Source organism: Vicugna pacos, chromosome 5, assembly GCF_048564905.1.
Source record: "Vicugna pacos chromosome 5, VicPac4, whole genome shotgun sequence".
NCBI lineage: Eukaryota > Metazoa > Chordata > Mammalia > Artiodactyla > Camelidae > Vicugna > Vicugna pacos.
Genome location: NC_132991.1, coordinates 58,489,130 through 58,516,787, shown reverse-complemented (window position 1 = coordinate 58,516,787; position 27,658 = coordinate 58,489,130). Strand labels below are relative to the sequence as shown.

Sequence of the window (27,658 nt, the reverse complement as noted above, 5' to 3'; positions counted from 1 at the left end):
GATTACAGTTTCTTTACCCTAGTCAACTTAAAAGACCTAGAATTACAATCATTATTAGTTATAAACAATGTTTTTCTACTAGAATAAAGGGAAACTTTATGTCTCCAGGACTCTCTGAATTCATTACTAAGGCAATCATTAGATAAACGATTATGTCAAAAGGTGAGACTTAAATAAATCAAGTTAAAAAAAACCAGGTTATAAAACAACATGTTCCCATTTCTTGCAAAGTAAGTTAGACGTGCCATGCACAGACACACACAGAAGGGAAACATTCTAACAATATTCAGCAAAACACAGCTGTGGTTTTCTCTAGTGGTAGGATTAAGAGGATTCTTATTTTTCTGTATTTAAAATTCTTTTCTGCAACACACACTTTCTGCAACACACATAATATTGAAGTCAAAACGAGGGGGAAAACCCAAGTTGTTTATTAGAATCCAAGGTGCTAGTATTTTGAGGGGGTGTGGGGGAGGAAAAGGCATGCTGCTCTATCAAGGGGAGAAAACCACAGGGGCAAATATTTTGCAATTACCTTGGCTATGACCTTTCTTACCTTGTTCTCCATATTCTGTTTTATAACTTCCTGCACCAGTACATCAGCCAGGGTCTTGAAATCAACTGCAAACTTCTTGTTCTTTTCTCCCTCTTTCTTTTCTTCTATCAGTAGCTGGAAGAGGGCTTCCTGCTGCCTGCACGCTCGGGCAATGTCGGCAGCTTTCTCAGAGACACGGAGCAGCTCCCGGAGGATTTCTGACATTTCTAAACCTGGCTTTTTGGTTGCAGTTGCTGGTGGAATAGGCACCCACCCTCTGGGCCGTCAGCTGAAAAAGAGCAAGAATGTGAAAGAGAAAGCAGCTCAGAGAGTGATGTCAGGGTGCCTCAGCACCGCTAACAACCCAACCACCCACCTGGCAGCTAACCTGTCAGCATGGCTGAACAGCTAGTATATATCACAGTCACATCCTCGGTGTGGAAGACTGGATAGCATCTAAAATTTGAAACTTATTTTTGAAAATCAAAATAAATGTATAGACTCAAATCCACTAGTCTCTGAATGAGAATCCACATACTGTTTACAAAACCTTAGACAGATAGACAGCTGGATACACCGGTACAACATTAAAAGGAAAAACCAAGTTCCTGTAATGACCTTCAAATGGGCACGCAAGCTTAGCGACAGTATTAGGAAAGTAGAACTCTTTCTTTCACCCTTTTGGAGAAGGAAACAGTGAAAGTGGATTTACCCTATCAGTCTGGGGGCAGCTTTCTAAAGCACTAAGCACCACACCAGCAAGCACTGTTGGGTCCAGCAAGACTCTGAGGTCACTCTTGGGCTAGCAGCCCAGGCCGTCTCGCAAGACTAACCACCTTTTTTTTTCCCCCTATTGAAAAAGTCCCACTACCTGTGCTGCTCTTCTGGCAATTTAAATAATAAAATGAAGTAAAATACACAACTTATTGGGACTTGAAAAGTTCTGGCTTCTAAGAGGCATGCTACCACACCTTGACATACCTATCAGGTAATTAGGAGAGAAAAACATTTCTCAGTTTCAACACTAGCTGCATTTTATTGAAAACTTTAATAATTTCTATCTCACGATTGTGAGAATTATTGTGAGAATTATCAGCCCTGCTTTATAGTCAAGGAAACTGCAGCTTTGAGAGGTTAAGCAACCTGTTCAGGGTTACACAAGACTAACCGGCAGGGCTCAGTCAGTCTTACACACAAGCTCCTGTTCATTATTCTCATAACAAATACTTTACTTCTTAAAAAAAGTTCCCTTAATGGACTCTAGGAGGCCGAGAATTAGTACAACAACGAAGATGTCAATGCAATGGAATTAATTGTTAACTGTTACAGCTGCTTTGTCTTAAACAGTTTTGCTTAAAAAAAAAAACCAAAATAAAACACACACACACAAAAACTAGGTTATTTTCTTAAGATTAAGGGTCAACCGCCATGAGACGATATGTCCAAACTAAATGGTAATAAAAGGAAAGTGAGTAAAAACAATGAGACACCCTACTTCACTATTAGACAGGCAAAACTTTTTAAAGTTAACTTTCATTCTTGCAGGTGAGAAGCAGGTGCTGTTACTCTGCTAATGGGCACACAAACAAGTGGGTTTTCAGTGGGCGACTTGAGAAACGTGTATCCTGATCCCTAGAGATGTCACTACCTCTTCGCCAGTAACTCCAGTGTGGCCTTATTTTGTGTTAAGAAAGTCAGAGTTGTTAAAATCCTTCGGCACAAGAAGGACTAGTAGTATTTGCAGCAGCAAAAAGTTGTCATCAGCTATCATCATCTTCATGCAAGACCTTCTAATTAATTTGCATGGCTAGCCTGCTGCTTTCTGGCTGAATGCACCATTTCTTCCAAATAAATCAAGCCACCATTCTCTGGATTTCTCTGTAAGCTTCTTCTGTATCTCTCTCTCCATCTGTCCTCAGCTCATTCGCTCAGCCAGGCCACAACACTCAGGGGAGTCCTGGACAATTTGTTCTCACCTTAAGTGACTCACCCTGAGACAAACTGCCTATGAGGAAACTGAGGGCTACATCCAACACAGAATTTTTTCTTCAAGTTTATTAATAGCTTGCATTAACCCTCGTGGAAATTATTATTCAGATGATTTTTTAAAGCAAGTCTATATACTCATTATTGACCTATGTTAGCTTTAAACATTTCAAATATTTTCAATGAAAATTATTATAGACCCATGATTAGTAAGTTATGACATTTATCATAATTTAACAGCCTTGAATATTGAAGAAATTCTTTTGTATTAGTATTTAATGGGTGTTCTGAGAACCACCACCCCACCCCCGTGTTAGAATTACCTAAGGTGCCTATTAAAAAGGCAGATTCCTGGGCTCCATCCCAACTTAGGGAATCAGAATCTCTGGGGACAGGGCCCAGGAATATGTATTTTTGTTAGCCTCCTAGATGATGCTAAACACTGAGATTTAATGGCTGCTTTCTTCCGGGCTGTTTATTCTTAATACTATGCTGGTAATTTCAGGGGGGCTGGCACCTGGTGGCAGATATCTTGGTGGAACCATGTACGTACTACAATATCCATGTGCAAGGAAAGGCCCAAGTTAAAATAATAATAGCTAACATTTATTAGGTGATTACTACACGGCAGGTATCCTTCTAAGCACTTCACACGTATTACCTCATTTGATTCTCACACAACCCTATGAAGAAAGTACTATTATTTCTATTTTACTGGTAAAGAAATGGAGGCACAGGAGGTCACGTGATTTGCCCCAAGTCACACGGCTAAGTGCTGGGACAGGATTCAAGCACAGACAAAGCGACAGAAACCCATGCCATTAGCCAGTGCCCTAGCCAATAAAATCCTTTTGCCAATTTTTAGCTGTTAACTAAGGGAAGAAATGACTAGTTACTGGATAAATAATCACCAGTGTATTATTATCATAAGGTCCATTATACAGCAAAAAGGAGAGCAACACACACATCTACTTGTTAGCTGTTAGCAGTCTGACTATTTAAAAAAATATATCACTGTTTATTTGACACTCACTTCCCTTCTTCCCTTCTACTCTCAGGAAAACCTTTTCCCTAGCTGATCCTCCGTCTCAGTGTAAACCAGCTTTGCTGGGTAGTGAAAGCTCATCCGTGTTCTGATATCTGTCTTCACTGGCTGTCTTGGCATGGAGGTGGAGGAGGGGTTAGCTCCTGCCAAACATCTCATTCCTCTTGTCTCTGTTTACTAGGGCTGCCATAACTAAATACCACAGACCGGGTGCCTTAAACAACAGGACTTTATTTTCTCACAGTTCTGGAGACTGGAAGTCCAAGATCGAGACGTAGGCAGGTTTGGTTTCTCCTGAAGCCTCTCCCTTTGGTTTGCAGATGGCCTTTCCTCTGAGGACGAGCAGGCCTGAGTGTCTCTCCCTCTTTATAAACACACCAGTCGGACTGGATTAGGGCCCACACATATGGCCTCACTTAACCTTAATTAAATTAAAGGCCCTACGTCCACAAACCATCCCATTATAAGGTACTGAGGGTTAGGGCTTCAACATTCAAATTTAGAGGGATTATTGTTCAGCCTATAAAATCTCTCCAGACAAAGAGACCTTGATAATCTAAGCAAATGCCAACCCAAACTATTCCTTTGTCTTTTGTTTTCTGGTTAAACAGTAAAAGTGGGCTAGGGTTCTCTTCCCCATTTATGTGGTCAATATGTTTAATTTGGTGTGACAACCTTTCCCACTAGAAGCTACTCACTTTAACAGTCAAATTTTTAATGATCAACTAACACTGAAATAACTTCTCATAAGCCTTATTTTGTTACAACCTATTTCAAGTCACATTTGAGCAGAACAGGTTGAAAGAAGTTACATTCCTTACCATCTCAGGCAAATGAATATCTGCATGTTTATATAAGATTGTATTACAATGTCAGATAGAAACAGTCTCTTTATCTTTTATGGCATTTTCATATCTACTAGAGAAATATTGAATAAACTGAAATAGGTCAATTAGGGGGACAAAAATCTCTTAAGACTTTTCCTGGAAGCCCAAATCTCTCCACAAAGAGAAAACTCAATTTTAATTTCTGACCATTCTATCATCTCATCAGAACACCACTGTTTAACAATCATATCTGAATAACATACACATATTTCAGATATTATAAACAGTATAATGGGAAAGACACACGCTTTGGAATCAGACAGACCTGGGTTCAAAACCAGGGCTCTGTCATTAACTAGCTGTGTGTGGCATCAGGTAATTTACCTACCCTCCCTAAGCCTCTCTCTTCAACTGTAATATAAAAATAATAGTTGCCTTGCAGGGACATTGTGAAGACCGAATGAGGTATTTCTGGAGAAGTGCCCAGCACAGAGCCTCACATATAGTGTATAACAAATGACAGCTACGACTATTAAATACAACTTCACAGGAACCACAGTCACATGTCCTTACTTGAAAAAATAGGAGGTTGGCAACTTTATATGGGTCACTGAAATCTTTTCTGAAAATTTACTACTCCATTAAATCCAAAAGGCTGGAAACTACTTGTAATTCTTTGAATGACCCAGAAAAAAGTTCCTTTATGCAGGCCAGATCGGATTGCTTCAGTTTCTGGGCGTCTGGGTGGAAACTTTGGCTCCCAGAGGCTGAAGACTACTCTGGCTTCACGGTAGACCTTGTATAGATGTCAAGCAGGATATTTTGTAGGGGTATTTTGTGGGGATTCTAGAGCCAAGGGTGTCTGTTCTTGTGTGATGAGCCTGGTTGTATGAGAAGCTGGCCGTGTCCTCTTGTTGTTCACAGAAGTGTGACGACATAGATAAGGGCCCTCAACAAGACAGAGCTGCTAAGGAACAGGCAAGTAGCTCAAAGCATTTCTGTTGGCATGCATTTCTTCCTGCCGATACTCCACCACTTCTACAGAGCCCACATTTTTGCCCATTAGACAATGACTCCACCCCGGCACCACCATTCACATCCTGAACTCAGTCTTCCGCTCATCCTCTGAAGGTTGGCAATTTGGAACTACTGAGTGGTGGCCCTGCCTGACTGCTGTTGCTGTTGAGGGGAAAAGGCCCAACTTCCACGAAATACTTGGGTGTTTTACACTAAGTGTCCATGGTGACCTCTCTCAAGGGATGCAGCTGTCCAGGAGTCTCCCTGGGTGGGCACATGCTGAGGGGCTGGCCAGGGCTATCTTTAGCTCACACTGCTGTCTAGGGGAAACAGAGACCTTGTTCCCCTTCCCCTTCCTGCTCCATACTTAGGGCTGCTTTAGGGAGTAGTTTAAAGAATGTAAGCTGCCCTGGCAGAGAGGCTGGGGAACAGAAGTGGGCTCACACAAAGTACACCAGAGGCTCAATTGGAGCAACCATTGATGGCTAACATGAAACTTGCTAACAATAGCCTCCCCCAATATCCCTAAGTGATGCTCATCTGCTCACCTGGTTACCTAGGCCAGAGGGAAACCTATACCACAGGCATTGATAGGGATTTACAAATACTGCCTTTCAGCTCATGGGAAACTGAATTTCCTTCCAGTGTCTAGCTGTGTTCAACTTTCAGATATTTGACTGTCAAACATTTCTCAGCATCCACTAAGTAGCATAGCATGGGACTGCCTGTACTTTCTTTGCGTTATTTTGCTTTGATCTCTGTGATATTGCTGTCATCACTTCACAGGCTCTGAAGAAGTTTAGCATTTTAGTGGCTGATTTCCGACTGTCTGTTCATTTGCTCCTGTGCTCTGGGCAGACCATTAATTTGTACATAATGTTCCCTCTGGTTGACAAGCCCTTCCTCCTGATTTCTATGCCTAATGTTTACTTAACTTCTCAGAATCGGTTCAAGGGCAAGAAATTTAATTAATTGAATTAAATTAATTTAAGTATAGTTGATTTACAATGTTGTGTTAATTTCTGGTGTACAGCATAGTGATTCAGTTATACATATATATATATATATTCCTTTTCACATTCTTTTTCATTATAGGCTATTACAAGATATTGAATATAGATCTCTGTGTTATACAATAGGACCTATTGTTTGTGTATTTCATATATAGTAGTTAGTATCTGCAAATCTTGAACTCCCAGTTTATCCCTTCCTACCTCTTTTACTCCTGGCAACCATAAGTTTATTAGTTTGTTTTCTATGTCTGGAGTCTGTTTCCATTTTGTAAATAAGTTCATTTGTATCTTTTTTTTTTTTTTTTAGATTTCACATAAAAATAATATCATATGGTATTTTCCTTTCTGTTTTTGGCTTACTTCACTTAGTATGACAATCTCCAGGTCCATCCATGTTGCTGCAAGGGCTAGAAATTTGAAGAGATACTTCATAACAGAGGATATTTAATGGCCAATAAATATACAGAAAGATGATCTAGATCATTAGTAGTCAGGAAAATGCAACTTAAAATCACAACAGGATATCAGTGCATATCCAATGGAATAGCTAAAAGTAAAGCTGAAAATGTCACTGTTTGGTGAGGATGTGGAGCAATAAACTCAACACTGCTGGTGTGAATGAAGTTGGTACAACCATGTTGGGAAACTATTCGTAATTTGTTGAATATAAGCATAACCTATGACCTAGCAATTTTCTTTGAAGACTTATACTCAACAGAAATTCCTGTACACATACATTAAAAGACATGTACAAGAATATTTATTAGCAGCATAATTTGCAATAACCTCACATGAAATATAACCCAAATGACCATCAACAATAAAATGAAATAAACTGTGACATATTTACAAAAGAAAATACTATACAGCAGTGAGAATTAATGAATTACTGCCATAGGCAACAATGTGAATGCATCTCACAGAAACATACTGTTGAGTGAACACACAAAAAAACACACTGAGGAATTTAATTTATTTGAAGTTCAAAAATAGGCAACACGGACTTACGGTGTTAGAAGTCACAATGGCAGTTATTCTTGGAGAAGGAGGGGTTATTGATGAGGGTATAGGATGGGGCTTTCAGGCACTGGTAATATTCTGGATCTGAGTGATGATCACCTTTTCAGGCCGACGTTGTGTAAATTCATCAAGCTACACACTTAGGACTTGCATACTTTTCTATATGTATTTCTAATTGGATAAAAAAAAGGTTTTTAAAAGGGTTGCATGTATAGAGAGGAGAGTCAATTCAACAGTTGGCTTCTCCAGGAGCCATGCCTACTGCCTTCATATCAGGTACCTGGGCCAGGTGAAAACAGAGGTGGGCCAAGTCCCTCTCCCAGCTGCCCAACACACTGTGTATTGGTTTGCTTTATCTAGGCTCTGTCTAGTAGGAGATTTAAACGTGTGTGGCTTCTTATAACTCTTAGCACATACCTCAGAGATGTTCCATAAATGTTGGCTGATGAATTTCCTCTTAGCTTTGTAAATACAGAATTCATCCTTGTCATATTGTTTATCACACTTGGATTTTATCAGCACTACCAGGTGCTATTAGGCATGTGGGCCCATATTCATTTATATCAAAGTCTGCGTACATTCTATACTCATTTACAAAAACAAACCAAAGCTGTATCCGGATAATTAGCAATTGTACACATTTTCCTGAGCATCAAACCAGAATCTAATATGCTCTGTCATTTGGAGGTGACCTATCTTGGTGAAATTAATTTAGTTAATTAAATGGCCAAAAATAGTAAGTTTAATTTGGTTTTGTTAGAAAAGACATTAAATATGGGATATGTAAATCCATCTATTTAATCTTAACATTTCTCCCTCCCGTCTTCCTAACCTCGAAATTGTGCTGATATACATGCCATTTCTAAGCTGATCAGTCTACCTCACCCTAGCTCTATTAAGGCTACTGTTAAGGACCACATTAGCCCCCATTTTTGCTCACTGATGCTGCTCAACACAACAGACCACAAAGATCTCCTCTAACCTCAAATGTTGTCTGGTAGCTTAGAAAGGGAAGCTTGTGCTGAAGTAGTGTTTCCCAAATTAGTAAGATCAAGAATTAACTGGAACACTCATTTAAAATGTAGATTTTTTGGACTTTTCCCCTGGAGATATTGATTCAGTAAGTCTAGGTAGAGGACGGGGAATGTCTCTCAGCTTATTTTTATTTAACAATTTAAGGAAATACTAAGTGCAACTGTCAGCTCTGGCTCTCACTGGTTATTCAGGAGCAGAACAGGGACTCTTGTATTCTTTTTTTAAGTTTTTGTGTGTGTGGGGGTGTATTATTATTTTTAGGATTGAACCCAGGACCTCATGCAGACTGACCACGAACGCTACCACTGAGCTATACCCTCCCCTCCTAGAACAGGGAATGCTAAAGCTACTGCAACTAAGAATAATGGCCTTGGTCAGCTAAGGGCCAATTTATATTCCCTTTTTTGTTACAAAAGTTAAATGGTGGGAAAAAATGTAAGTTGATCTACATAGTAAGTATTCCACACTAGCAAAATAGTTGCCTGAAGTATGCATTCCAATGACTTCCCAGAACATATTTAAAAAGTGTCAAAAAAAATCCGTTTGAAAATACTTTTAAATTTGACAGTGATGCTTTTTTACCCTCTTCTCCAGAGCTGGGAACATTTTCACTAAATAGAAGCTCTTTTCTATCTGCTATTTTCTAACTAGACATTTCAACTTCTGTGTGCTAAGAGATGTTTTTAGCCTACAACTGTGTTGTCACAAATGAAACCTGCAACAAATGAATAGAATATAAAAAATAGAAGTAGATTCAGTGTAACTATCTTAACTGTAGGAAAGAATAAATGTTTTAAAAAATACAAGTTGAATGCTTAATTCAAGGCAGAAAGAAATGACACAAGATGCATAGTTTGTAGAAAGAATCTTTTCCAGCAGATTATTATTTATAGTTTTGGTAATTATTAATCTTATTAATCCTCAAATCCATTTTGAACATTTCCTTCTGAATATAACATTCAAAATATAACAAAATATAACAGTCATTTTATCTTTCCTTATGAACTTTTGTAATATGTACTTTGGGTACCAACTCATTTAACACCTGCCTTTTATGGTCTACATGGGCTGCATGGATGTGTGGTAGAAACAGCCTCGTTTAGGCCACAAGAGAGCTGGTTCTTAGGCTCTGCTTTGCCTTTAACCAACAGTTGTGAAACCCTGACCACATGACGAAGCTCTGAGGGACTTGTTTTCCCCATTTGTGTAAATATAAAAAAGGACAAGAAAGAAGGGACAGGCAGGTTGGAGGGGATGATTTCTATGGTCTATTCCAGTTCAAAACTTCCCTGTTTTTTATATCCACTTTCCATATAAAACAGGCTGGGGAATATTATTCAGCCTTAAAAAGGAATGAAATTCTGGTACACGCTACACTATGGATGAACCTTGGAAGCAACGTGATAAGTGACAGAAGCCAGACTTAAAAGAACAATATTGTGTAATTCTACTTACATGAGGTACCCAGAATAGTCAAAATCACAGAGACAGAAAGTACAATGGTGGATACCAGGGCTGGGAAGAGCAGGTAATGGGGAGTTACTGTATAATGAGTCCAGAGTTTCAGTTTGGGGTGATAGAAAGTTCTAGAGATGAATAGTGGTGATGGTTGCCTAACAATGGGAATGTATTTACTGCAAGTGAATTGTACACTTGAAACTGGTTAAAATGGTAAATTTTATATTATATCTATTTTACTACAATTTTTAAAGAGTAAAACACAAACGAAGTTAGTTTTAAAAGAAAGTACATTTTTTTAAATGTACATTTTAAAAGCTTTTGATGTTTATCACCTACCTAATAAAGACATAATAAAAAAAGATTGGGATAAGGCCATGAAAATTAAGTTGAAAAAGAGCACTAGGCTCTTTGACTTGCAGTTAATTTTGTACAACGACACTGATATTTATACTTAGATTGTATGTTCATACACTACAGTAGTTTGGGTTAATGAACATTATGAGGAAGGCCTAAGCTCCCCACCCAAACCAGCCCTTAAGGCAGCACTGTTCTCTCTCTAATAGGCTTTAAGTTCCCTGACAACAGGATACATGTTTTTTTTCCACCTCCTCATGACACACAGTGGGAGTTCTGTAATTTAATTGACTGATTTTCATTCCATTAGAGATAAACATGTTTAAAAGGATTTTCTTGCACCAAAATTAATCTGTAAAGGATTATTCATCATGCAAATTTTAGGATTATAACTATTAGAAAATGAGATTAAAAGGAGTTCTTTACAGAACTTTTTAGAAGATGGTTATTATTATTAATTTCTGCAATGATAAACTACATGACCTAAAACATATTCTTTGACTATTAGAGCAAGAAAGCAAAGGTTGTAGATCATGTTATGTATCATTTTGGCAGACTTGGTTTATGGCAGCACATCTCATTATTCTGCTTTCACTTTGTAGAGGCAAATGTTTATTTTCAACAGATATTTACAAATGTTGACTAGAACAATATAGAATACTGGATGTAACATTTGCCTTCAGAGGAACACAAACTGATAGAAGAATATTTATAGTCCTTTTCACTTGAAAAGGTCGAAATACTAAACAGATATAAATGGCTCTTAGAGCCACTCCAATACATAAATATAATAAATGCTCCTGCATTTTTGCTAATCCTGCAACCATAGATAAATGTTTAAATGGGCTAATATTCACCTTCTTGATCTGATTTTTCATTTATAGTTCCCCCATTCTTTGCTATTCATGAAGCTTGCAATCAACCGTATTTTTAAAACAGACCTTTCATTCTTCCCAGAGCAAACTGGGATTATATGTGATTATATGTAATTCTTGTAAATTCCCAGGCTAGAGGCGTTTTCTAGAACTTGGAAGATAAGGTCCTACTTTTTAAAACTACTAATAAAAAAAAAATGTAGGATTTCCTTAAGCAATGTTAAATAACACTTTCCTTTGGTCATTCAAATTAAACTCCTCTGCTATTGATTATAACTCTCACTAGCATCAAGAGAAGCCTACCATCATCACTCTATAAAGAAAAGGACAAATTTAATATCTATTGATAAAGTTAGCAAATTACATTAAACTTGGATAATTAAATTATAAGATTTTAAATATTCAGTTGATTAAAAACAAAAACAAGAAAAGCAGACAACCCTCCCCCATCCCTCAAAAAAGAGGAAAAAAATGGAAAGAAAAGGAGTGGAGAGAGAAGGAAACTGACATTTTCCATTGTGGTAGTTCATCTTAAGGAACTCTTTTCTAGATGGTTAAAACTCTATTTTGTCAATTTGTTTTTATATATAGTTTGCCACATTTTATGCCCAAGTAAAGTTTTTTTTCTTTTTTAGATGGTGTTGGGTAATTTCAATAAAAGTTATAAATAAGTTACTAAAATTTGCATGCTTGTCTTCTCTAGCTAGGAACACAGAAAGTAACAAGTCTGTTATATGAGAGAGAAATGATGAGGCACAATATTTTGCTGTGGATTACTACTCACAGAAATCTGCACTAAAAATCCATTAAAAAAACGTTCTTAAAACATTGAAGGACTTGAACTAAGATTGCCTACCACAAAAAAGAAACTGAATGTGTAAAAATGTTTGCTAAGTTCAATCACCAGAAGGCTTGACTACAAAAAGATATAAAAGTTTCAGATTTCCTAAATGTGTGACATCGTCATAGGAGCAAAACCACAGCTTCCATTTAAGAACATTTTATGTACAGAAATGCTAATAGGTTGTGTCTGCTGTTCATTTGAGCAACAGTTGTCTCCCACCTGTGTTTCCCAATCTTGCCTTTTTCGTTTGTTCCGGTTTGCCCTTTGGAAATTGCATCATTTTGGCCTATTTTAAGTATCCTCTTTCTCTTAGAAATTCTGATTCAGGAAATCCCAAGCTGCAACCTGGGAATCTTTGTAGACCATTATTATCCCCTCTTCCTCCCACTTGCCTGCTCCCCTCCGTAATTTTTAAAATTAGACAGATTCAGAAATCAGTACTTAACACTAATCATGAGAGATGGGAAGCAAAGGGCTGTCAGCTCTGCTTTTATCTCAGAACTTCAAATCACACAAAAACATCAACGCAGAGTTTTATTCGCTTCATTACAAGATTCAAAATATTTTAACAAGGACATTTATTGAGGACACATATCCAGAAAAAGTTCTCACATACACCACCCTCATGTTTAATAAATGAAGATACTTGTACTTATTAATCACTTCATATAACATGATTATCTTTGAGGCAATTTATTTACAAAATGGAATAGAATAAGACTCTTCTAATTGGTATCAAAGACAGAAATAAAAGGGGAAATAAGTAATGAATAACTTTTGCTTCACAGGCCTTGTATGTCAAATATGACTTTTTTTTCAGAACTACTACAAACATAGCTATAATTTAAATCTGTAATAAGATATTTCACACTAAATGATGTTAATCCAAGATGCAATTTCCAAGCAAGTGATGATTTAGTCTAAAAGCTTGAAAAGAAATGGTAGCTTATTCTATGAAAAATATCAAGCGTAACTGTGCATTTTACATAATCTTCGTGACCAAGAACTAAATTCAAGAGTAGTATAAAAATCCACAAAAGCTTAAAAATAAACTACGTTCTAAATAAGAATGCAAACAAATATCTGAGTTGAAAAAATTAGCTCTTCCATTACCTTTTACCCCCTTATTTTCTATATTTTAAGAGGTAAAAAATGAGGTCACTTAGCTAATTCATCAGTCAATAGTAGTTCAGTGGATTATTTTCATCATTAGACTATAATCAGGTTGAACAGGGCTGATCCTTAACAAATCCTTTGGTTTCAAAGCTAGGAATCACAGGAAAAGGGCCAAAAATGTTCTGTTCAACATGTGGGATCCGTACAGCCTTAACCCACTGTTCTTTTGAAGTGAATGCCATTCACACAGTGGAAAACTTCTGCTTATTCAATGCCTTAAAACTAGTTTTAAAACGGAAATTTTCCAAAATACACACATGGATTGTTTACACGTATTCTTCATGAATGTAACGAAATAATCTAGGGATTTTTTTTCACGCTCTTTGTGTGTAACACGATAAATGATTCGGCCAAACCCATGTTAAATATTTTCCCCTCTACTACTCTACTCTGGCCACATCAACTAACTATGCATATCTCACAAAACAGCCTTTCAAAATGCAGAAAATTAAAAGCGAGGAGGTAAAGACTTTTCTAAATATAGTCCCTTCAGGTTTATTTTACACTCGTCTAGTAAGTCGCTAGCGGGAGCCAGCAGCTCTGGACACAGCATCTCTCAAAGTAAAACCAAGGGGCGCTTGACAGCTATGCCATCTACCTGTTGAACCTGGGCCACTGCTCTCGACAACTGTCAGTTTAGCTTCTAGGGCCTAGAAATGCTAATGACAGAATTTGGAGGGGAAAAAAGTTTGCCAATCTTGCTTCTCATCATCTATTTCTTTCGGGTCGTTTCTGCAGGGAGGGAGCCGCAGGACTCGCGAGCTCCTCCGCCCGGCTGGTTGCAGCAGTAATGCGGGCCGGGCGGGGTGGCAGCCTGGCTGCAGCAGACACAGGTCATCACAGGCCGGGCGGAGACGCAAGGAGCCCTCCCGACCCAGATTTACTCACCTACAGTCCGGACAGGCGATGCGGTGCGTGCTGTTCACCCAGCCCGGGAACCCAGATCCGAGCAGGAAGGGAGGTTGTGGCGCCGGGGCGAGCAAGGCGTAAGGAGGAAAACGTATTACCTAAGCCGGGATGCGGAGCCCAGGAGGCTGCAGCCTTTCCCTCCAGAAACGGAAGAGGCGGGGGAGAAGGAGGAGGAAAATGCGGAGGAGGAGGTGGCCGGGCGCAGGAGGCTAGCCGAGGGGCGCCAGGCGTCTGGCCGCAGGCTCAGCCCGAGAGCGAGGGGCGGGGAGCACGGCGGTGGTCACCCGAGGGCGAGGCGCAGCCGGGCGGCGCGCCGCCTCGCTCGACGCTGGATCGCAGACCGCAGCATCCGCCAGGCCGCCGCCCCGTCGTTTCCCCCGGGACCGCGGCTGCAGAGGCGCGGTGACGCCTCGAGGCTCCCAGGGCCGGGCGACGGCATCCCACGGCTGCCTGCCGGAGCCCGGAGCCTGCAACGTCACAAGTGGAGCGTGATGATTCAGAGGGGAGTGCCAGGAAGAAAAGGGCTCTAGGGTCACCAAATCCACTGTTTTTGTTCTGTTCTTGTAGCCGCCCACAAATTCCCTATTAATACCCGCCTCCGTTCTCTTTTTGAGGATTATGGCTTTGACAGACGGGTTGGTCGCTGTGAAGATGGACTTCCTGCCGGTGGCAACCAGGTCCCATTGGTCTAATAGAAATGTCGAGTGTGCTGCTTGTTCTGCAAACCCTAGCAAGGTCCCCTGGGCTCCTGACTTACAAGGTGTGGGCCTAGGGCCACCTTGACAGGAAGAGCATCGTGGGTAGGGAACTCCTCTCTCTCAGACCTTTACACTGTGGAATTTAGTATTCCTTAAAGGTGGTTCTGAATGGTGGGTGGGGATGGGAATGGGTGGTGATGGGAAGGGTAGAAATTTTTAAAGAGCATCGTGGTTTCGAATAGAAAGGGTCTGGCTGTCCGCCCAGCAGGTGGAACGTTGTCTGTGAGCGCATCAGGCCTTCTAAAGCCCTTCAACATCCTCCCCCTTCACGGCGCACCTAGGAAGTGATCATGTCTGCAGGGCCCCAACTGGGGCAGACAGAACAGGCTGCTCAGGAAGGAGGAACTGGGCTCTTCCACCTGGAGGGCAGAGGAGACCAATACCTACACACCTTTAACTCATTCCGTGCCATGAAATTAGGAAGCTCTGCTGTAGAGTCCTAGCTAGCAGGTTTTCTTATCTACATTTCCCCAAATCACGCGGGACTGCCTCCTGCGTTGTCAAGACTGGTTCTCAGAGCAGTGGGGAACCATCAAGACAGGGGCCTGGAGTAATACTGAGGTCATCGTAGTCCAGGAAATAGTGCTTAAAACTTTACATCTCTCAAATGGAACTCATCTTTTTTCTCCCAGGCTGCTTCTGTGGCCTCTGAGACAACTCCTCCTTTTCACCCCACCCCCACCCCATTCTCGGGCTTTCAGCCTCTAGCAAGTCCAGCTGATCCATTCTGTCTTCTCTCTCAGGTTGTATTTTAGGTCCATCCCCTTAGGGGTCATTGGGTCCACCCTCTTTGCTATTGTTCATTAATCAGTCTCATCATCCTATCTAGTCTCATTTCCAACTATGATGGAAAAATCAAGAAATAGTTTGAACACGGTATTTGGAAGTAAAGAAGCAAATATCAGAATAGTTAGAAAGCAAAGAATTTGCCCCTAGGGAGCAGGAGACTGCTGTTTTTGTTACAACAACATGAATATGATCCAAATCTAGTCCATTTTCCACTTTGCTACCGCAGAGATCATGCTACATCACACATCTCAATGGGTTGCTTGCTTGGAGGCCTTCACAGGCTCCCAGCCTCTGGTACCATCAAAAGCAAGCTCCTGGATGTGACTTTCAAGGCCACACTGCCCCTCCCATCTGTCAACCCTGCCCCGTTACACTTGACACCCATTTTACCTCACCACATCTAGGTTCCTAAATGCACAAACATTTCATTCCTTTGTACCTCTACACATGTTTGCCTGGCATATTCTCTCACTACTGTAATAATAGCTAATGGCATGAGACTAAGTGCTTTTTGTGTTTTATAGCTGTTCATTCTTACATCAACCCTATGGTAGGATTACTGTTATCTCAATTTAATAAAGAATAAAACTGTGACTTAGGTTAAGTAATTTACTCAAATACGTAGTGTGTGGTAAGGCCAAATTGGAACCCAGCAATATGACTCCAGGACTTACACTATTTTACCTGTTCATGCTTTAAAAACATTTCTCAGATGCTAAATTTGAGCAGGATTTAAAATTTTTAATTCTTTAAAAGTCTCAAGTGCAAAGAGAAACTATAAGTGAATTGATTTTAATCTCGAAGTAAGCATGGAACGAATAGCAAAATTACAAAGAAAAAGTGATGGATTTGACTATAGAATTTTAAATTTCTTTCATCAAAAAGACCCATAGGATAAAATTAAAAGACAAGTAAAAAGTGTGCAATATATAGGAAAGATAAGAGAGTAACCTATTCATTTAATAAGAAGATCTTACAAAGAAAATATAAATATCCTGTTTTTTAAAATGGGCAAAAATGTAAATTAGTTAAATCATGAAAGAAAAATGCAAATGGCCAAACATGTTTTTAAGGGAAGTGAAAATGTAAAATGATAATGTACCATCAGGTTGACTGAGAATAAAAACATACTCTGAGCTAGTGATTTGGGCCAGCGACACTTGAGCCAGGCTAGTTAACAAATGAGGAAGCTCAGTGCTGAGAAGGGCATAAATTGCTTCAGTGTTTCTGGAGGGCAAATTGGCAGAATACAGTAAAAGCCTCAAAAATGTTCACACCCTTTGTCTCAAAAATTATATTCTGGGAATTCACAATATAGGGATTGACAAATGTTTTCTATAAAAGTCCAGATTGTAAATACTTTAGGTTTTGTAGGCCACAAATGTCTCAGTTGCTTTTCTTCTGTGTGTGTGTGTGTGTGTGTTTAACCCTTAAAAAATATGACAGCTATTAGCTTGAAGGCTGTAGAAAAACACACTGTAGCCTGAAATTGGCTTGAGGTCAGTAATATGTGCAGAGGTGACTACAAGAAAGTTCATCCCAGTACATTTGGTAATAGCCAAAAGAGAAAGCAAACTAAATGTCTGAGGATAGAAATTAGTTATAACCAGGCATGAAACAAGTTTTTAAAAAGTTTTAAATGTTTAAAAAAGTTTCAGCATGATATTTATTGCATGAGATAGCATTCACGATTTATTAAGTGGAAAAATACAGTTTACCAAGGAATATCTATATCATCATTACAAATACAACATAATCATGTGTAGTTAGGCACAGAAAAAGATCTGGAAAGACATAGACACCCTAAGATATTGAGTGGTCTTGGGGTGGGGGTGAGATTATAGATATTTAGTTTTTGGTCGTGTATATGTGTTTCCAATAGTGAATATGTATTGTTTTTTCATGATAAGTAAAAATATAATAAATTTGCTCAAGTGGCAACAGACTTTAGTTCTCAATTTGAGAAAATCTTCCCTAAATCCACTCCCCCCTACCCCGTGCTCCCTGAGTACATAAGCTTCTTTTGAGTACCGCTATTTACTTAATTGGAGAATGGTTAATACCATCCTTAATTATGCATTCCTCTATTATTGGCCATCTGGGTTCCCAGTACTTCACTATTATTTTCTACTTGCTCTGCCAGATCCATTTCCCATCCTACTCTGCTGGACTTTGTGCCTCAGAAGGCAGAACTTTCATAGACTTCTCTGTGCTCTCTTGCCAGCTAGCTTCCAGGTGGGACTGACCAATGTGTGACACCAACAATAGGTTGGAGGGTGGAAAACAAAAAAAAGTTGGGGTATTTCTCCCCACCTCTTTTCCTGCTTGGGCCTCTAAGGTTCCTGCAAGGCAGCCCCTACTGCCCTGCTCATTCGATCTCCTGTCTTTATCCCTTCAGTCCTAGCGATGGTGACGGCTTCCTACTGTTGCGAGAGCCTGGGTACCTCCATCTCCAGTTGTTTCCATTTACCCAACTCTATACCCAACCCAAAACTTCTGTAAATAGTCCCTTCAATAAAATCTCTTCTGTTGAAACATCTAAGTGGAGGTGGGATCCTGTTAAGACAAACTCATATATTTAAGAACACTGGTGAACATCATGGAACACAAACCTTTCATTTATTGTGCAACAGGGCCTGGACAGTCACAGATTTTACATCTGAGCTTTTGACTATTTGCAAGGTAATTATAGAATGATTTACAAGTTTCATGAATCAGGAATTTTAATAGCTAACTGTGAGGCCAGTGTTTGGGAATATAACACTCTGACTATTGTTCTCTACTTCTCTGGACTTTTTTGAGAAGTAACACTCCATTGCACTTTTATTAAAGAATTATATACTACGGTATAGTGGTGTTCAAATTTTGATATTTTCAGCGGAATCTTTAAGAAATACTCTTACATATCAGGTCTAACACATAAATGAGATAAAAGTCACATGCGGGGTTGGGGAAGCCTTCTTCCTCATCTTTGAGGCAGACTTTAGGACACCCCTGCCAAACCCCAGGGCTCCCTGGGACACAAGTTCTTTCATGCACGAGGACATATTTCTGGGTTTTTTGTTCATTCATCTGGGTCCTTTCATTCATCCGCCTTTGGGTTACTATGCCAATGGCATAGCTTTTTTTATTTTTTTTAAATATTTTTTTTTAAATACAGTTAGTTTACAAGGTTGTGTTAATTTCTGGTGTACAGCATCCTGATTCAGTTATTTATATTTATATATTCCTTTTCATATTCTTTTTCACTATAGGCTATTATAAGTCATTGAATAGAGCTCCCTGTGCCATACAGCAGCACCTTGTTGTTTACGGCATAGCTTTTTAATAGCAGGAGGGTAACTCTCTGCCAAAATTCACTTTTTCAAAATATTCAAACTATGTGTGCTTTTCGATGAAATTTATTAACCATTTTTCTGGTTATAAAAGTGATGCATTATGAAGACAAGTTTGCGGAAACTTTGAAAAAATGTGAAAAAATGTAAAGAAGGAAGTCAAACTCATCCCAAAGTCTATGACTAACATTTTGGAATAGAACCTTCCATCTTTTCTGTGTATGTGTATATTATTTCTACAAATATTACTAAATATACTGTTTTATAAATAGCTGTTTAATCATCATAAAGGAGCATTCCACCATGTCATTAAATATTTCTTTGAAACATGATTTTTAATGACGCATTAGCCAAGGCCTCTAGCATAAGGGTCATAGTAGCAGTGTCAGCAGGGAGCGCTCACATCCTCCTCAACTCAGTCATGTCCTTTGTTCAGCCATATCAAACTAGCAATGAAGTCACTGATTGTTGTCGCATAAGCAACAATGCAAGCCTGCCACCGTCACACCTCATAGCTTCAGATCAGCTGTTAGAAACTTGAAACTGGTTTTGACTATAATTCACTGGATTATAAAGAGTTTCAGAGCATTTGCAACGTATATCTCTTGTTAGGCTTATGAAAAAATGACTCAACTATAGGATATTAGATAGCTAACAAAAACAGGGGGAAATGTAGGTTACCCACACAAGGACTAAATTTGAATGGATTTAGTCGTAAGAGATTCCCAGCACCATATCACACAATTTTATTTCTGTGTTCCTTTTAAAATCATTAACTCATATAAATCATTTATACATACCTTAGAAAAGACTGGACAACTCTCATGAAAACAAAGCATATCTGTCATTTAAAAAAAAAAAGATTTGGGGGAAGAATCCTTGACATTTGTGGCAGAATATTTAAAACTCTGAGTTTTCCTTAAGTAACAGTGCCCATTTACTAAACTATATAAACTAGGGGACGTTGAATGTGGGATTGAGGGCTACAGACAGCTGAGATCCTACAAAAGCAAAGGATCAATTTCTAGAACAAGTCATACAGATATATTTATAGGCACTTCCCAATGCGTGAGAACATAGGCTTATCGCTAACAAAATTTCACTGGGCTGGGGTGTTTATTCTCTCACGCTCCACACACACACACAAACACACACACACACACACAGTGTAAATACGTTAAACTTTGTAAAATGGGAATGATCTATTTTTTTACTTGCCTTTCCACAGAAAGTTTGCTTACTGTTTCTAGATGTGAAATATAATAAATGCGAAAGTCTTGAAATATATGAATACTTAGGATTTGTATTCCCCTCTGTTTCAAGGGAATTAAAGGCTGGAATCTGAGACCATAAAGTTTGGAGAACGGACACTGGATTGCCTTCCCTAGTGCTTCATCCAAACAATTTTTTAAGTAAAACTGCCCAGCCCAGCCCCTGCTGATTAGATGTAGAATTCTTTGTTGTTCAGTACAGAAGTTATCCTCTGGAGCAAGCACATTATCAATGAGTCATTTCCGCCAATTCTTAAACTTTCCTGAATATTTTCTTGTTTACTTTAGCTATATCCATGGAAGATTCTAATATCAACTTATTGTTGGATCATCCCTGACACTCTTTAGTTCGTAAAATCATTTTATTGCATACTTCGTTATCTTGAATATTTACATCCTGATTGCTTATTCCTTTTGTGTATTTTGCTTTGGAATAAGTTTGCCTAGCTTTATTTTTAGAACTGTTAAGAATTTTGTAATCTGTCTTTTGGATATTACGTGGCAAGTATGAATATAAAATTAATTTCATAGGGAAAAATGCATTAAAGTTCTTTAAACTCAGGCATTCAAAAATAGAACTTTAAGAGGCTTCTTTAAAATGTCTAATGTGAAGAATCAAATTCTTTTTCTAAATTACACTTATTGTATCTCCTCCATATGTCATGTTACCAAATCACTCTGGTAAAAACCTAAGCCAACAAGAGATTAGAAAGGCAAGAAGAGACAAAAAGTAGATCCCTCATATGATGATTATACTGTGTTTTTAACTGGTTAAGTAACTTCCTTCTGTGATGTATACTTTGTAATTTATGCAATATTAGGAGACAAATATATTTGGGCAAAAGAGGTTGTGTTATTACTCCTAATACAAGTTAAACATAATATTAGTTTTCAAAATGTCTTCACCCGTATTGAACCTTTAATCCTAAATGTTTTTCACAAGTTTTCTTTTTTTAACAGGATGTACTGACACTGAAATGTTTGCATATTGTGATTAATTTCAAATTTACATAAATAAAATGTTAAAAATGGAAAGAAAACACTGGGTAATTAGAAAGAACATATACTGGTATCCTGTTTTTTTTTTTGTTTGGTACTTACTTCACATAGTTTTTTCCGTATATACATTACCCTCCTCTTTTCCTGTAAGAAAAGTTAAATATATTAACTGACATATATAGTTAAATTTTATCTTGGAAATAGCAACAAATGTGGTTCCGCAGATGCTTCTGTGAGGCTCAATGAGTTTAAATGAAAGCTGCAGACTTTTGCTTGGCACCAAGATGAGGCAAAGGAAGCTAATTCCAAGTCACCATTCACTTCTCTACTCCCATTTCTGGTCTCCTGCCTGCCATTCCTTTAGGTAGTCTTACCTGCTGGGTGATTATGGTGGCTTTGTCCTCAACATACCCCAGAGTCTAGGAGGAGATCCGGTACAGCAGCAGCTGTCTCTAATTTGTTGTTTTTGGAGTCACAACTTGAAACTTGAAAAAAAGAGAAATCTTTGATGTTATCATTTACCACAAATCTTTCATCTGCTGCAAATTATTTCCTACCTCAGCCACTGTGACTCTTAAAAACACATACCAAACATTGTTCTCTTGCCTTCCACTATCTTTTTATTCTCACTGACTCTTTTGCTCCTAAATATAGGCAGAAATTTTACAAATTTCAATTGATTTCACCACTAACTGCCTGAGATGCATTGTTTTTGTTCTTTTAATTTAGGATTTGGAGGCAAGGGTCCCAAAGGAGGGTTTCTGAGCATAGTAGCTGCACAAAATGCTAATGTTTACAGTTCTGTCTTTCTTTACCTCTTTACCTCTTCCATTGGGAAAGTGAATATAGCATTAAGAATAGTAGCAAGCCTCACCAACCAAACACCAGAACAATTCAAAAGTGACTCTGAAAAGGACTCAAAGTTTTCTCACATAAGCAGAAAAACATACTATTTTGACACACATTTGCTTTTATTTCTCCTCTCTAAAACAAATATCAAATATTAAGGAATTCAGTGCTCATCACTGGGAAGTATATGCACACTTTAAAACAAATTTTAATCTACTTATATATTATTATTGCTATGTATAGATACATACAGGCAATTCTAGGGAAACCTGGAAGAGTTTAAAGTCCATAATTATTACAAAAGATTTTCCTGGTTACAAAGTTCCCAGTGGAACTTGCTAACATTACAGTATTTGTAACACAACTTAACTAAACTTGGTAGGACAGATCAATTTACTCATTTACAATTTGGAGATTTTTTTAGTGGTAATTTAAATTATTTATTGCCAAACCTAGATTCTCAAGACTGTATCTGTATAATATACATATTTAAAAATAGTGAAGATAATTTGACATTGCGTATTAGAGATACGCCAATTATAAGAAATATAAAAATAGACATTTGTACTATTACTATGTACCAAGACTTAAGTTCTTTGAAAATATGGTGCTTTATAATGTCAGTATTTTATGTTGTGTATGTAAGTGTTATGTATGTATTTTTAATTATTAAGGACACAATTTGGCACACAATAAATCAAAATTAAGCAATGTATTAAAACTTTTTTCTAAGAAATCTGATGTGGAGGTTTACCTTATAGAAAAATGTAAGCTTTCAATCTTTTTTGGTGTAATATATTCACCACCTGGTGGCAACTCACTAGAAACCCAGTGTATGCAGTGAAGAAAAAACTCATCCAAAAGGTATTTTGGGAATTACCTATAAAGAAAATATGGTGGGTTTTGTGCAATGTTTTTTATTTCTATTCTATTCTTAAGAGAAACAACAGAAAATGTAAATAACTTTAGAGACATAGTAAGTCATCCATATTTCCACCCAAGGATAACTGCTGTTTACGTTCTGGGTATGCAGTCTTCTAGAATGTTTCTGTGTGTATATACACACAGTATTTTTCTAACAAACCATATTTATTTTTCAAATTTCCTATTTTATAAACGCTCCTATCTTTTATCAGCTGCTATTTGAAACAAGACGCTGGGCATGGACACTGGTCGATGATCTGAGAAATGACTCATCATTGCCTGCCAAGCCCACATAATCTTGCAACCCATGAACATCTCCAGTATCCAAACAGATGGTTAAACCCCATAGTCTCTTGATTCAAGGTGGTTCATTTATAGTTCAAAAAAAGTTAAGCTAATCAGATTGGTCTTCTGAGTTCAGAAAATGAGAGACAGATTGGCCAGTTAGCAAATGTCTTTGAAGCAAAATGAATAAGTTAATAAGGATTTAAAAGCCATAACGTGCGATAATGTCATGAAGTAAAGCTGGTATCAGATAAGCCAAGGCAAGTCAAAATCCCTTACAAGTCAGATTAGCATCAAGGTGTAGAAAAGATATAGGAAGGGGTATGGGGAGCCAGAGATATTTTCTGTGATCTACTGGCCATGTTTCAAAGTGATACTGATAGAATTCTGATCTGATGCTTAAACACCCTTAAGGTAGGTTTATAGGCCCTTTGTGATCTGATCCCGTGCTACCACTCCAGTGCCACTCTCAGAATGCTAGAGTCACATTCTGTTCCATCTGTGCAGAATTTTCCTACATCTGAAACAGTCACTTCTTCTGAGAAGCCTTCTCTGATTCCTAGACTATGACAGGTGGCCTTAGTATGTGCTTCCATAGCACCATGTAACTTCCAAGGCTGTAGGGGCCAACACCTAATACAGCATCCGGATCATAATAGGCCCTCAATGTCTAGACAAAACACCAGAAGAGAAGCAGACATTCCACGAGTCTGTGTGAGAGTCCATGTGACCAAAGAGAGAGGGAGAGGAAAAGAAAAGGCACCCAGATATGGCTCAACTGTAATCAATATTAAAATAATTTTTACACTGGTTTGTTAAATTTAAATTGAAAATAATTCAGTTTCTCAGTTGCACTAGACACAGTTCAAGTGTTCAATAGCCATGTGTCTAGTATTGAACAACATCATTATAGACAATGGTGAGATTATTTAGCAGGTAAATAATAAGTCAAAAGTGGTATCCTAGGAAGATTTGTAATCAGTGAAATGCAGAGTGAATTGAAGGATGTGATGGCTGAGAGAGAAGAGAGAAGTTAGACCTGGAATGAATTACATGTGGGTACTAGAATGGAAGCAGTGGTGTTCTAAGAGGATAGGGCAAATGTGAGAGATGTTTCAGAGAAATAATTGGTATGCCTTGATCACTGATTGGTGGCAGGAAGAAAAAAAATTCAAAAATATTCAAGAAAAAAATAGCCAGCTCCAAACATGATCCTTGCCTCCTAGTATTCACATCCTCATGTAGACCCCTCCTACACTGTGCCAGGGTGGTCTGTGTGACCAACAGAATAAGGCATTAGTGATGGTACAGCACTTCCAAGATTAGGTTATAAAAGATATAGTGGCTTCTGTCTTTTGGGTACTCTCTTTTGAACCACTTGCTCTGGAAGAAGCCAGCTGCTACATTGTGAGGAGGGGATATGGAGAGGCCCCTGTGGTGAGGAACTGAAGGTAGCCAGCAAGCATGTGACTGACTTTGGAAGTGAGTCCTCCTGTCCCAGTTGAGCATTCAGATGACTACAGTTCCAGCCAACACTTTATTATATTTGACCTAGGTAGTAAAGGTACCTTTTGAACAACCTCAGCAAAGACCCTGAGCCAAAACCACCCAGCTACATCTTCTTTGGAGAACTGTATCTTCAATCCACTGTCTATTTTTAAAATTGGGCTATTTGTCTTTTTTTAATTATTGAGTTGTAATAGTTCTTTACATATTCTGGATACAAGCTCCTTATCAAATATATTATTTGCAAAAATTTTTTCTCCATTCTGTGGATTGTCTGCAACTAGAATTCTTAGTCCAAAATAACACAAACATTTTTGGAAAAGGTCTTGGAGGTTACATAATTTGCCTAAGGTCAATAGACTGTTAGTGTGCCAGGGGCAGGTCAGAACCGACTACATAACTTGTGGGGCCTAGTGCAAAAGGAAAATGCAGAATCCTTTGTTCAAGAATTACTGAAAACAGAGCATTAAACCAAACACGAGGTCTTTCTAAGCTTGGGGACTTGTGAGACACACATCACACACGCATGAAGCCAGGGGGACAGGGAAGACCTGAATCTTGGGCTTACAGGAAATCCTGTGCTCTTTCCAGTAAACCATGCTGATGATCCGTTTTTTTGTGCACACTGGATGAGGAAAATGCCAAATAGCAATGTCACATAGCTGACTGAAAACTTGCAGGTCAGTAAGTTCTTTCTGTGATACCTGTTTGTCCTCTGTTCAAGGGGTATTTGGTAATTATATTTGACCTAGGTAGAAAGGTACCTTTTGAGCAAAGGTTTGACAGTATATTCTTACATGTTAACTTGCTAAGACTAACTCCTTTAAATTCCCTCTCTCTGAAATTCTTCCCTGAATTCCTCCTTCCTAATAAATATGTCAATGCTTCAGTTGATGATGAAATGTTTGCTGCTGGACATCTGGGTGTATCTGGATGCAGAGGAACATTCTTCTGCATCTACATAATAGTGGAGCCTAGTGAGTGAGTTAAATTTTGGTTTCACTCAAGAGTAAGCTATTTTCTAAATACTGTTGCACTTTCGCTGATAACAGTAACTTTTAGTTTAGTTGGTGAAGACATATATCACCTCTTAATAGGACAATATTTGTCTGTCATTAAGGAAGAGTGGGGGATCTGTAACTCTTCCAAAAAACTGGCAATATTGCAACCTGAATAAGAAAAGTTCTGCTATGTTAGGCTAGGATAGCAATGACCTCTTATCGTGTATTTCATCCGCTTGATTCTCAGAAAAGAATACTAAGTTCACATTTTTAATTAAAAAAATCTTAAAATTCCAGAAAAGTCTTTCCTGTCAATCTCTGCTAGTCAAACTAAAAAGGCTAAGCCTGGGCCACTTGGGTTCTTCGATAGAGAGCCTCTACAGAGCAATCCTTTCTCTCCCATCCAGCCAGCGACTGCTCCCTGCCGGCTCCTTCAACCCCGCCCCATCTCACTCTCCGCCTTCACTGCGGCCCCGCCCCTAACTCAGCCCCCGCCCCCTCCCACCCTCTCTCTCTCCCCCGCCCTCAACCCATTTCCTCAGGCCGTTGTTCTCGCCTCACCCCTCGGCGCCTGCGCAGTGGAGAAGTCCCGCCCCAGGGCCTCTCTGGCCCTCTGGAGGACTTGTCCTCTGTGACCGGCGGCGGTGGGCGGGTCTGACGTGCTGCGTGACGTGGGAGTGCGCAGACTCGTCTGGGCTGCTTTAGGCTCGTTTGTTTTGGCGATGGGGTTGCAGGAAGTGTGGAGACTCATGTCTAGGTGAGTGAGCCAGCGGCCTGTGCAGGTCCATCGGTTGCGCTCGCCCATGGGGAAAAGGTCAGGGGTCAGGACTGCCTGGCCTCGAAGTTTCTCGAGTCGCCCTTGGAGGCCGCAGCTCTCAGACCCGAGCCCCGGCCTCCACGGACCACCCCCGGCCCTCCTCCGGGCCTCGCTCTTACTCTTAACACTTTTGCAGCATCACCTTCGTTTTTTGCCTCTCTGGTTCTTAGGCAGCCTTGACTTAGCACTATTTTTTTCTGTTTCGACTGCCCTCTGTTTCCCTTCTTCAAAGTTGAGTAAGTTTGGGGGACGTGCAGGGTTTCAAGTTGGAGGAATTTTGTGACATGTTTCGTGCTAATAAACTCGCGTTTTGCTACTTGCCGCATCTGGGCTCGTGGTGTGACCCTTGTTCCAGCGTTAGCACAGGTTTCTGGAACTTTGAGGCTAGTGTTGGCGGACACACAACTTGGCTTGGTGGACTATGTGTGCAAACGTGTGTTTAACTTTTGTTAGTGCTACTCAGTGCAGCTTGAGCTCAGCTGAGGAAATCTGGTAGCAGTGACTTTACGAAGTTAGCAGGCAGCAGCCTTGAAGCCTGTTGCCTGCCCCCGTGCGTCACCAGGTAGCAGCTGCGACCACTTTAGGAGAGAACCGGTTAATTTTCTCGGCAGCTGGAATTCCTGGAGTTTTTAGCCTTGAAGTTTGCCTTGGGGGAAAGGGTTGGGAGTGTTTCTTTGACTTAAGAATAGTCGCTGTTTTAAGACAGTGTGCCTAGTTGTTTGACATTGTCCACGGACCTGTTATTCAGTATTTGAAAAAAAAAATGGAAGAGTTGCTTCTTTGGTGTTTTTTTGTTTGTTAGTTTTGTTAATACCTTGAAATTAATTGTCCCTGTGCCTCTGACCAGCTCACAGAGAGATTTGGCAGATGATAAGATCAGTACATGTAATTACTGGTGTTTTTTTTTTTTTTGAAGCTGTGAGCAAATACCACAGTATTTGAGAAACAAATTGGAAAGACATGTTTAACAAAATTAACTGACCTGGGAAAGAATCTGTCATTCCCTGAGTTTAAGTTAACTTTATTC

The 27,658-nt window shown here is 39.1% G+C and overlaps 2 protein-coding genes across 6 annotated transcripts in view; one reads left to right on the top strand and one right to left on the bottom strand.

The window, feature by feature from the left end:
* The window catches only part of INPP1 (inositol polyphosphate-1-phosphatase), a 36,606-nt gene that overhangs the window by 7,859 nt on the left and 1,089 nt on the right, over positions 1–27,658 (bottom strand). The window contains exons 2-4 of one of the 5 annotated variants that reach the window (XM_072961316.1): positions 21,624–21,734; positions 7,432–7,614; positions 557–824 (exon numbers count right to left, since the gene is read on the bottom strand). In XM_072961316.1, the coding sequence (XP_072817417.1) occupies positions 557–760 (204 nt within the window). In that variant the 5' untranslated portion in view covers positions 761–824; positions 7,432–7,614; positions 21,624–21,734. Of the gene's footprint in view, positions 1–556; positions 825–3,808; positions 3,830–7,431; positions 7,615–14,076; positions 14,584–21,623; positions 21,735–27,658 lie in introns of those variants that run through there. The other 4 variants (XM_031678266.2, XM_072961317.1, XM_006209980.4 and 1 more) reach the window with 4 other exon arrangements.
* HIBCH (3-hydroxyisobutyryl-CoA hydrolase) overlaps positions 26,458–27,658 on the top strand; it is a 69,714-nt gene continuing 68,513 nt past the window's right edge. Inside the window, exon 1 of the mRNA XM_006209981.4 lies at positions 26,458–26,571. Within this exon, the coding sequence (XP_006210043.1) occupies positions 26,537–26,571 (35 nt within the window). The 5' untranslated portion in view covers positions 26,458–26,536. The remainder of the gene's footprint in view (positions 26,572–27,658) is intronic.